Raw genomic sequence first — 11,896 nt, 5'->3', positions numbered from 1 at the left:
AGCAATATGTGTCCGGAATATGGAGCCACAGTCGGCTACTTCCCCATCGACGAGAATACGCTGAGTTACATGCGACAGACGAGTTAATATTGATGGCAAATAGTATGAAGAAAGGATCCATATTCATCTTTTATCCATTGCAGATCGCTCTGAGAAGAAAATCCACATTATTCGCGAGTATCTAAAGGCCACGCGACAGCTGCGGGATTACGCTCTGCAAGATCAGGATCCCACATACACAGAGGTACGTTCTGGTGTCTCCTTTCCTGTCTGACTAACTCTTGCATGTCACACCATCGCTGGCAGTCTGTTACTTTGGATCTTTCCACAGTGGTCACATCGGTCTCGGGCCCCAAACGTCCGCACGATCGCGTCTCTGTTTCGAGCATGTTTGAGGATTTCAAAGCGTGCCTGACCAGTCCAGTGGGCTTCAAGGGATTTGCTGTACCGCCAGATGCTTTGTCCGCCAGCGGAGAGTTCCAATGGGAGGATGGGAAAAGCTACAAGCTGCGCCATGGCTCTGTGGTCATTGCAGCCATAACTTCCTGTACAAACACATCGAATCCATCGGTAATGCTGGGCGCCGGTCTGCTGGCCAAGAATGCTGTGGAGAAGGGTCTCAGCATTTTACCGTACATCAAGACATCGCTGTCGCCGGGCTCTGGTGTGGTTACCTACTACCTCAAAGAGTCGGGCGTCATTCCGTACCTGGAGCAGCTGGGCTTCGACATTGTGGGCTATGGCTGCATGACCTGCATTGGCAACTCGGGACCGCTGGAGGAGAATGTGGTCAACGCCATCGAGAAGAACGGCCTGGTCTGCTGCGGTGTGTTGTCTGGCAATCGAAACTTCGAGGGTCGCATTCATCCCAACACGCGGGCCAACTATTTGGCCAGTCCTCTGCTGGTGATTGCCTACGCCATAGCTGGACGCGTGGACATAGACTTTGAAACGCAGCCGCTGGGCGTGGATGGCATCGGGAAGAGTGTGTTCCTGCGTGACATTTGGCCGACCCGTAGCCAGATTCAGGAGGTGGAGCGCAAGCACGTCATTCCAGCCATGTTCCAGGAGGTCTACAGTGAGTCCTAAAAGCCTAAAAAGTAAATTTACAGCAATTCTCATCTAAACTTTATTTTCTTTAAAGGCAAAATCAAACTTGGCTCTGAGGACTGGCAAACCCTTGAGGTTTCCGATGGCAAGCTTTATCCCTGGAGTGCGGCGTCCACCTACATCAAACGTCCGCCCTTCTTTGAGGGCATGACCCGGCAGCTGCCGAAGCTGGGCAGCATTGAGGGTGCGCGCTGCCTGCTCTTCCTGGGCGACTCCGTGACCACTGATCACATCTCGCCAGCGGGCTCCATTGCCAGAAACTCCCCAGCTGCACGCTATTTGGCCGAGCGCCATCTAACGCCGCGTGACTTCAACTCGTATGGCTCGCGACGCGGCAACGATGCGGTAATGGCTCGCGGAACCTTTGCCAACATACGCCTGGTCAACAAACTGGCCTCCAAGACCGGTCCGCGAACCGTGCACATGCCCAGCCAGCAGGATATGGACATTTTTGATGCTGCCGAGCGATATCGGCAGGAGGGTACGCCCTTGCTGCTGATTGTCGGCAAGGACTACGGCAGTGGCAGCTCCCGCGACTGGGCCGCCAAGGGTCCGTTTCTGCTGGGCATCAAGGCTGTCATTGCGGAGTCATACGAGCGCATACACCGTTCGAATTTGGTCGGCATGGGTGTCATTCCCCTGCAGTTCCTGCCAGGACAAAGTGCCGATTCATTGCACCTCACCGGTCGGGAGATGTTTAACATTACCCTGCCCAAACGCGACGACTTGCGGCCGGGCCAGAGAATTCAAGTCAACGCCGATGGCAATGTTTTCGAGACGACGCTACGCTTCGATACTGAGGTGGACATTACGTACTACAAGAATGGCGGAATTCTAAACTACATGATACGGAAGATGCTTGACTAGACCTTGCTCAACAAGGGTGCCTTACGTTATTCCATTTGCATTTGCATTTGTAACAAAATTAATAATTTTCTAATCTTGTGACGAATAAAATTGGAAAAGAAAATATTAATATTAATTCAAGGAAACAGTATACACGGTATAAATGCGGCCCATACTCCTTATACATACATGTCTATGCTTATTATCTGTAGTTACGGTGTAAAAATGAATCTACATTAACCAGCAATATGGCGACAGGGTTAAGCAGCATTGTTGCGCAACTTGCTCATGCCGTGCGAGCAACATGTAGCATTCTTTGGGAAATGTGATAATATAGAATTGAGGTAAAGAATGTCACTTGAGGCTCGCTTCCCAATTAATACATACACTATACAGTCTCGGGTTTAAAGCTAAATTAATTCAACATTAATTTAATGGTAAAGGGTATACAAATGTCCATTTCCTCATAACTGAAATCTGGTTGAGCAACAACAATGACGTCCATTCCGGACACACATAGATTGCATGCTTTGACTTTAAACTTTATTTTGTAAGCAATCCCATAAAAATAAGTCTTAAAAACTAGCCAATCCTGCGGAAAATTATTTCATCACTTGGATAAAATATTACGTTCAGTGCTGAAGGTAAAAACTGGCAAGTTATTTTAAAGCGAATATCAAAGTCAAGTAATACGTTTTCCGATCAACAAAAACGAGCTTTAGCCCATTGTCGACCTGGGTGGTTTTAAATAAGCCCACGGTTATTATACAACTGGAAGAATTTGACCGCAGTGCAAGTAAAAGATATCGTTGTTATACGTTTTTTAAAGAATAAATAAGTAGGATTTTTAGAAGATAAATGTACTAGACAGATTTATGTTCCGCGGTTTAAATAGAGGAGGGTTAATCGTATTAGGTTTGATTTTTTCCTTGGTATATTTACGGTATTTTTTTGACTGTAATACGGTTTATTTGTGATGATCAGGCGGCATATTTTATCGATAAATCTTCGGTCACACTGCTCTTTTCTCCAAGTCCAGGGATTTCTAAATAAATAAATTCTAACAATAAAAATAAATAAAAAAACGCGCGGTCGTAAACAGTGTGCCATCTTGTAGATGGGATCGCATTGTGAATTCTTTGAACACGCCACGACTTGTGAAAAAACCGCTGTCCACACGCAGCACAACGTCGCGCCTCCGCCTCTGCCGTCGCCATCGCCATCGCCATCGCCCGTGCCGTCGCCACCTCCGACTCGACTCGACTCTGCCCAGTGCTTGTGCTTGTGCTTGGGGGGACTCTAGCAGCAGAGAGCACACAGGTCCAGTTTTGAACACATAGATATATATATTGCAAGTTGCATACGTCGCGTCGTGTGGATTATGTCATTTATTTATAAAAACACAAAGGTACAAAACCGTTGAATGTTGCACCAAAAAGCAGAGAAAACCTGTAAAAATGTAGACTGTGTGTCCGTTTCTGTGTGTGTGTGCGTGTGCGTGTGCGAGTGTGTGCCGCAGATAATGGTTTAATGTTTTAGTTGTGGCCGTTTAAATATATACACATAAATATACAAAGCTATAGAGAGATATATATGTACATAGCATAGTCGGTACGCGAAGTATATGCGTCTCAGCACGTCGCCGCTTCTGCGAGCTTCCCGACCCCAAGTGTCCCCCCGCGGAGTCCCCAGGGGCCAATGCGCGCGAGAAATGCCGCTGTCCCCACCTCCGTTCTAGCACCATCAACAGCTCGAAAAATCCAACAAATTTGGAGTAAATACTAACAAAAATATCAACAAATGGCCACATTCAATGGGAACGCCACCAGCAATGCCGCGGATGTCCTGAGTTCCTCGGTGGCCGCTGCCACAGCAACAGCCACATTTCTGGTGCCCACCACGACGACCCAAGCAGCAGCCATTGGAGTGCCGCCATCGCTGCATCTTGATCAGTTTGGGGGCTATATGAGCAGCACGGGTGCTGTCACACCGCTCCATCATCATCAGCAGACCAACTCCTCCTACACTTTTGTGCAAATCAAACGCGAGCCTTGCCAGGTATCCGAGATTAGTTCCAACAATTGCCATCAGCAGCAGCAGCAGCATCAACAGCACCACCACCAGCCGCTTAACCACCACCACCAGCAGCAGCACCACCAGCAGCAGCAGCAGCAGCATCATCTCCAATCATCAACCGCATCGCTCACAGCCGCTGGCCTGGGCACAGTGTCCTCGTCCGTTACCGCATCGGCCACTTCCAAGACCATGTCTTCTTCCACACTAACGACGCTCGTTAAGATCGAGGCTCCATCCCCCAAAGTGTCCGATCTAGAAAAGTCAAATGGCAGCACAAGTAGGTTTCCCCTTCGTTTTCCCTTTTCCACGCTCCCTCGTTCTCCATCCACCATCCCCACTCAACGTCATTATTTTCATTTTTTTTATGCCTAGGCAATTCCGTGCCCATTGGTATTGCCGTGGCCCGGAAACGGCCACAGGAGGCCCTGGTGTCGACATTGACCAACCCGGCAACGTTACCTCTACAGCAGCCACTCAGCAAGGACATGAACTGCTTCGGCATACGCGTCGCTGACCTGAGTAAGTGTGTTAGACGGGGGGCCTCATCAGCAGCATCTAATTTAATTTAAGGGCCCCAGATTTCTGTGTGTGTGTGTGTGTGTGAGTGTGTGTCTGCGCGCCTTTAATGAGCGCTGTGCCAGCCGACCCGCGTCCAGCCGTCCCCAGGGGCATCGTTATGATGCTTATAAAGCCAAAGCCAAAGCGAAAGGACATGGCATGGCCGTCGTTCAATTATCCCACTAATAAGATTTCAACAAACATTGAAAAATTCCTTCAGACCCGCTCGAGTTGAGGGTGTCTCTGGTAAACACCCCGTCAAAAGTTGCGAGGGGGCAGAAATCATATGATGTGAGATGATGGCCGCCTGCTGTGTCGGCTGTGTCGGCTGTGTCGTTGTTGTGACAGCGGCTGACTCAACCCACCCCCTCGCAAAGACTTTAATATTAAAACGTAGATATTGTACATATAAGGAAACCGGTGGTAAATCATACGAAACTTCTAAAGCGGAAATAAAACGAAAGTGAAACACATTTTTGCGAAATGCAAAGAGAGGTCCTGCTCTCCTCGACCTGTGAATGCTCTACGATGGCATTTGCATTCCAGAAATGAAAGAAAACTCTCTCTGCTTACAATTAATTCTTTGAATTTCGATAGCTTAAATTGAACTTCACTTTAATCATATTTCGATTGGCCAATGTGTGATCATTTTTCAAGCATTTCCAGCAAAACAATAATCAACTCAATTTCAACCGCTTTAAGACTTTCTCGGGACCAACTTGACTCCCGAGCCTGTTATTTTTAAGCCATTGTGTATTTTGTTATTTGATGCCGAGGACCGAAGCAGACCCTCTCAGCTGAACATGGCATTGACAGACGTGAAGCATGGGCGGGCGAAAGGTGAATCGTTTGTATAAGGTGCATCACGAAACCCTCGCCATAGAACAACTTTTTTTATATGGTTTAAGGAACTTGAATTTTATTGCATTTTTAGCGGTACAGCAATAACAGAAATCCCAATCAGGGTAAATAGAGTCGAGCAGCACACGAAATGTATTTAGATTTTAATTCCCAGGCATTCTTCCTGGCAGCATTCGCTTGTGTGTCTCGAGTCCGAGCATCAATGTGCTACAAAAGTGGCTACAGTCTCACTTTAAATGTTTGTTTATTAATATTTGAACACCGTTCTAAAGAATGTTTATATAACAGATTGAATAATATATAAAATTCATATATTTATGTACAAAGTTTAGGGCACAATCAGCTTCGTGATGGTTTAATGCACGCTTCAAAAAAAACCTCGTGGTTCTCGTGTGCGTGTGTTTTTTTTTGTGTGTGTGTGTGTGTGTGAGTTTGTGAGCGGAGAAGGGGCATTGAAGCGCGAATCTAAAGACAGATTACTCATAGGCAGTGCTCTCGGGTGGGTGTTTTCCAACAACTTAGCGACTGCTGCCGCTGTTGCTGATGCTGGGTGCACAAGAAGAAGGTGGTGCGTGGAAAGTAGTCAATGGGGGAAATGCCACAAGGGATGCTGCTCATGCTGTGACGAGCGAACAAGGAAGAGTGTAGAGCGACTGGGAGATCCAGGAATACGACACGATGGAATTGGTTTGGGTAACATGACCATATGGCATTGGTCCTGGCCCTAGCTTAGTTATGGTTTTCTTTTTTGTTCCCTTTGGGCAGGGACTCCGAGTTCTATTTATACCATTTTGGTGGGTAGTTTTTCCAAGACAGGCAACAACATGGCTTCACTTGTCAAATAATGTCAAACTAATTGCATTTCTCGGATGGGATCTGAATGGAATACATAAATATCCGGTTTGGCTGTCATTATTTGGATGGTTTTTAATAGCTCCCCTCAATGTTAAATGTAATGCAATTATAAAGCACTGAATATACATCAGCTTTAATTGAATTATTTGTGAAATTATACAGCCACAGGCTGTGTGGCGGCGGGGTAGTCTTGTGTGGGGTGGGGAGTACTGCATAGTTCAAGGACATGGAAAATATTTCTCAGTATACATACGCAAGAGGACACTGGAGGGGCTAAAGCCTGCCAGCCAAAGTTGAAAAGTTGAGGAGGCAAAATAACTGAATTTATAAAAAAGTTATTTATGCATAACACTAATCGAATCTGTGTGTGTTGCAGGTGCCACTAGTTGCGGCAATTTGTACTTTACGGGCAACGGAGACCTGATGACCACCGGCACAGCCACAGCGGAGGATCTAAACCGAACACCATCGACATTCTGGCAGTACCCGAGTGAGTAACCCAGAATTCCCCAGCTTAGACTTCAAGATTTCCCGACACCCAATCCTGCTTCACAGTTTCTATCTCCTCTATTTGGTTTATCTATTTTCTTTTTTCGTTGCGTTTTTTGTAGATGCATTACCCATTGAATCAGTGATTTCCATGTCCCCCGCCACGGTGGGCCTGCAATATACGCGCGAGGCCAACCGCGGACAGGTGGTGCTGCTGCCGGCCGCCCCAGCAGCGCTCGGTAAGTGTTGTCCATTCAGCATTCAACATTTAGCACAACACATTTGCATGCACTGGTTCTAGAATTAATTTGATTTCGAACACTGAATCGCCAAAAAGCCGAAAGAAAACAAAACAAAACTAATTCATGCTTTTATAACTACGCTTCTCTCCTCCTCCCCCTTCTCCGACGGATCCTGTATCCAAATTCAAATCCAAATCCAATTCCAACAAAAAAATGTCTCCATGCACACAGCAGGCATATCAAATTTTCCCCTCTTAACGTCCACAGATCCGTTCCAGCAGGCAGCGGCGGCTGCGGCAGCCACAGCCTTTGTCTGGCCCTCCTACATACCCCAAGCCACAGCTGGTGGCTCCTCCGCCGCTGCAGCGGCTGCTGCTGCTGCCGCCCTCCAGCCGCCGCCCAATCTATTCTTCAATTCGATGGGAATGGGCATGGGTGGCCACTCGGCGCTGGGCCCAACACCATCGTATGCCTCCACGCTGCAGCTGTACCTGGCCGCAGCGGCCAATGCCACGGGCAGCTCGACCCTGTGCCAGCACAGCAGCAATCAGCAGACGAGCAGCACCACCACCACCAACTCCACCATCAACCTGAGCCTGGCAGCGGCAGTGGCGGCCAGCGCGGGCGTCACGAGCAGCACCAGCAGCCTCAGTTCTAGCAGCAGTTCGCGTTTCCTCAGCCTGGCAGCGGCTGCTGCTCAGTCGGCGCCCATCGGATCGTTGCTGTTGCCGCCGCATGGCATGAAGATGGAGGACTACTCGACGCACCATCCAATGCCATTGGCCTTGCCGCCGCTGGTGCCGCTGGAGGCGACGTCATCGATGCGGGACAAGGAGCAGGCTCTGAATTTGATGCGTTTGCCCACGCCGCCCACCTCGGCCACCATGGATGGTGCCGCTGCTGCAATGGGTCCAGGCATGGGCATGGGCACGGGCCATCCGATGCACCATCAAATGTTTCAGTCGCTGCCCAGCCACTCGGCCACAGCGACTCCTGCGCTGCTAAATCTGTCCATGCATGGTGCCGCCAGTGATCTATCCGCTGCTGGCACACCCATGACTGGCGCACACCCATGTGATGAGGCGGCGGCAGCTGCTGCAGCGCTCAACTTTAAGCTGCACGCACCACTGACGCCACAGACACCGCCACGTCTGCCGGAGATCCCTGTCTCCCTGTTGCCGCAGATGCAGGATGTGAATATACAAACGGATACGCCCGTTTGCAGCGAGGATGAGAGCTTAAGCTACCCATGTCCCGGTCCCCCGATGACCAGGACGGGACAAGAGCCAATGACAGAGGAGGCCCTGTCGATATCCCTGGTCCAGCCACTGGAACTGACCAAAACCAGTGAAGTGCCAAACGAGTGCCATACCCAAACACAAACCCAACCCCAAACCCAAACTCATACACAGACCCACACCCAGATCCAGACCAATCCCGTGTCCAGTGACATTCAACCCAGTGCCAGTCATGAGTCGGCGGAACAGATGCCCAACAGATCGCCTCCGCCAGCCATGGAATCACCGCAGACAGCGCCCGAAGATCTGACGGGGCTGGAGCTGCTGTCGAATATCAGTACCAATAGCACACCATTTGTGCGGGTCAAACAGGAGCCGATGGAGCACATCGAGCACACGGCACACCCAGTGGCGCCACCACCTCCCATGCAACCGATGCAGCAGCAGCAGCCAATGATGGAACTGGAGGCCGCGCCGCAGGAGCCTTTGGGCGGCTTGAAGCTGCTTTGCGCTTTGGCGGAGCAGCGCATACAGGAAGAGGTGGTGCAGGGCAGCAGCCTCTTTGCCACAACCTATTCGCGTACGCCAAGTCCCACACCGACGCCGCCAGCGTCAGCGCCAGGCACACCAACGCCCATGCCAACACCCACGCAGCCCGTTGGGGGGAACGAGGGCAAGTCCTGCTTTGGTTTCGTGCCACCAGCAGGAGGATCATTGTTCTCCTCAACATCTTCCTTCCAAATGCCATTAAGCTCGCCAGCATTTCCCTCTATGCAGGGCATTGAGCTGCCCACCACATCGCTGCAGTCCGCAGATCCGACGCCCCCGAAGCGCAAGAAGCACAAACATTCCAAGTCCTCGTCCAGCGAGAGCCGCAAGTCGGCGCGTTGCAGCAAGAAGAGCAAAAAGAAGCATCGTCGAGACAACAGCAGCCGCCAGCAGCAGTTTGAGCCGCAGCTGCAGTCGCCGTTGGATTACGGGGAAGGCGATGCCAGCCTGCAGGATGAGCAGCTGCAGTCGGAGCTACGCAGTGCGCTGCACACCATGGGTCCCAGCTATGCGCAGCGCTTTGGCAACGAGGTGTTCAGCATAATGGACAGCAACATGCGAATGCGTTTGGCAGACATTACGCGTCAGTATCGCAAGAAGAAACGGAAGCTGGACGAGATAAGCAAGCTTAAGAAGAAGCGAAAGAGTCTCAAGCTGCAGCAGCAACAGCAGCAACAGCAGCAACAGCATCTGCAGCAGCCAGTGCAGGCAGCACAGCCCGCGCTGTCACCACTGCAACAGCCACAGCTGACGCTCAGCTCAACGCTGTCAAGTGTCCTGGGGTAAGTGTGGGGAATTCCCTTTCTGAAACGAAAACATGCATTAAAATATTATTCATTCCATTAGGACTTCATCACCGCTGCGCGATTACAAATTCCCAAAATTCTCAAGCAGCAACCTGCAGGCGTCCAGCTTCTTGCGGTTCCCGGAGAAGACGACGCACTCGTTCCCACCACCGCCGCCGCCGCAGCAGCCGCAGACAGAGCCCAGTCCCTTGCCGCACAGTGGCTCACCGATTACCTCATCGTTTGTGCGCCTCGAGCCGAGTGCGCTGGACGCGGCCATTGCCCCAAGTGCCCCAATTGCTACCTCCATTTCCTCCTCAAATTGTTCTTCCCCGTCGACTGCAGCGCACAAGCAATCATCTACGTCCGCCTCGTTGGTGCGCAGAAAGCGAAAGCTAAAGGCCAGTCCTGGCAGCGGCGATCAACCAACGGCCCCAACCGAGGCCAAGCGCAGAGCCAGCGCCACGGATAAGGAGCTGCAGCTGACCAGCGAGCATCTGTATCGCGAGGAGACGCGCGTTCTCACCGACATGGGTGGCCTGTTCTATGCGGGCGTGATGAAGCCGCTGCGTCCGCCCGATGTCTATGCCATCACGCTGGACGGCGAGCGGGGCAACAAGTCACATGTGATGTCGCGCGAGGATATACTCAAGGATACGGTGAGTGTTTCTGCAACTCTCCTCTGCAATTAGTTTAATGTGTAAATATCTTTGTGGCAGATTCTGGAGGTGGCGCCTAAGAGCGTGGAGTGTGTGCCTGTGGGCACGCGTCTGTGTGCCTATTGGAGTCAGCAGTACCGATGCCTTTATCCGGGCCGAGCCATTGAGTCGGAACCAGCTGAGGAGGGAGCTGTAGCGACGGCTGCAGCAGCACCCAACACGCCGACCCATGCGCCGGACTTTGTCAGCGTGGAGTTCGATGATGGAGACAGCGGCAGGATCCGCTTGCAGAACATCCGGCTGCTACTCAGTGATTATCCCATAGCAGGTGTGTATGCAGGGCGATTGATTGACTCCAATGAGTCGTGTGAAAGGCCATCCAATCCATTCTGCCGTCATTCCTGTCATTTATGTGTTGTGTGTGTGTTGTTTTTAAGTGTGTGTGTGTGTGTATGTCTTTGTTCGTGCCTTTATTTACTTCTTTGTTATTTTCGTTGATCCTCCCTCCTTTGACCCACAATCCACAACCACATGGAACCAGAGTACAACGATAATCCCCTCTACTCAGTAGGCAAGCAGAAGCGCGGCGCTCTGCGCACTGGGGAGAGTGGTGGACGCTGCAATTCGCAGGAACCATTACATGCGCAGCATTCTGCCCACATGTCGGGCTGCGAGGACTCGCACAGCCATCACAGTGCTGTCATGAATAGCGACAATACCACCTCACTGGCCGCCACCATGGAGCTGTTCACGCAGCGCAGCGAGAAGAAGCGACTGAAGAAGAGCCTCAAGAAGATGTCGCGGTCACAGAACGCCAATGGCGGTGGCACCAGCAACTCGCTGTCAGTGGCTGCCGTCTCGAATGAAGTGGCCGATCAGGCAACAGCTGGCGATGCTGGAGCTGGCGCCGTCGATGAGGCAGCCGGCCGTAAGCATCACAAGCACAAGAAACGCAAGAAGCACAAGAAACATCACCGCAAGAATGGCAGTGAGGAGCCAGAACAACACCAGGACTTCATCACAACAGCCGAGGAAGTAACAGAAGCGACGCCTGCCCCTGCGTCAAATCGCGTCAAGATGGAGATCAAAGTAAAGACGGAACAGTTGGATATGGAAGAGGAGAGTGCCTCCAATCTGATGTCTGAGATATCCGATGAGGTAAGCTAGGAAATCACTTAACTCCGTAACTGCATCGCTTACTCCTTTTGTTTTTCCTTTTAGGCCAAGGGCGAAGATCTGGTCGAGCACAACAACTCCAAGGGCAGCAGCAAGATAGCGGCCTTTCTGCCGGAGCGACAGCTGTGGGGTTGGAATGGCGTTGCCTATCGCAAGGGCGGCGTCAAGGGCCGAGCCAGAAAGCAATTTTACAAAACAATCAAAAGAGGAAAGGAGACCATTACGGTAGGTGCTATGCAATTAGTTTGAATTTAAGTTTTAAGATAAATTTTGCTTGATCTATTTTGTAGGTCGGGGACAGTGCAGTATTTCTATCGACGGGCAGACCGGATCGTCCCTATATTGGACGCATTGAGTCTATGTGGGAGACCAGCACAGGCAATAAGGTGGTGCGAGTGGCGTGGTTCTATCATCCGGAGGAGACGACTGGCTGCCCAAATTTGAAGTATCCG

General features: G+C 50.8%; 2 protein-coding genes across 9 annotated transcripts in view; both read left to right on the top strand.

Moving 5' to 3' along the window:
- Positions 1–2,080, top strand: part of LOC117585858 (cytoplasmic aconitate hydratase) — a 4,027-nt gene extending 1,947 nt beyond the window's left edge. Inside the window, exons 5-8 of the mRNA XM_034275609.1 lie at positions 3–82; positions 144–244; positions 307–1,078; positions 1,145–2,080. Coding sequence (XP_034131500.1) covers positions 3–82; positions 144–244; positions 307–1,078; positions 1,145–1,977 — 1,786 coding nt within the window. The 3' untranslated portion in view covers positions 1,978–2,080. The remainder of the gene's footprint in view (positions 1–2; positions 83–143; positions 245–306; positions 1,079–1,144) is intronic.
- Positions 1–11,896, top strand: part of LOC117585628 (endoribonuclease Dcr-1) — a 50,354-nt gene that overhangs the window by 37,064 nt on the left and 1,394 nt on the right. Inside the window, exons 6-15 of one of the 8 annotated variants that reach the window (XM_034275198.1) lie at positions 4,111–4,309; positions 4,405–4,551; positions 6,683–6,796; positions 6,918–7,034; positions 7,305–9,606; positions 9,671–10,268; positions 10,329–10,596; positions 10,810–11,426; positions 11,490–11,669; positions 11,735–11,896. In XM_034275198.1, the coding sequence (XP_034131089.1) occupies positions 4,111–4,309; positions 4,405–4,551; positions 6,683–6,796; positions 6,918–7,034; positions 7,305–9,606; positions 9,671–10,268; positions 10,329–10,596; positions 10,810–11,426; positions 11,490–11,669; positions 11,735–11,896 (4,704 nt within the window). Of the gene's footprint in view, positions 1–4,110; positions 4,310–4,404; positions 4,552–6,682; positions 6,797–6,917; positions 7,035–7,268; positions 9,607–9,670; positions 10,269–10,328; positions 10,597–10,809; positions 11,427–11,489; positions 11,670–11,734 lie in introns of those variants that run through there. The other 7 variants (XM_034275195.1, XM_034275197.1, XM_034275196.1 and 4 more) reach the window with 7 other exon arrangements.

This window comes from Drosophila guanche, unplaced genomic scaffold (assembly GCF_900245975.1).
Source record: "Drosophila guanche unplaced genomic scaffold, DGUA_6, whole genome shotgun sequence".
Lineage (NCBI taxonomy): Eukaryota > Metazoa > Arthropoda > Insecta > Diptera > Drosophilidae > Drosophila > Drosophila guanche.
The sequence above is the reverse complement of the archived record's forward strand: the minus strand, read 5'-3'. Positions and strand labels throughout refer to the sequence as shown.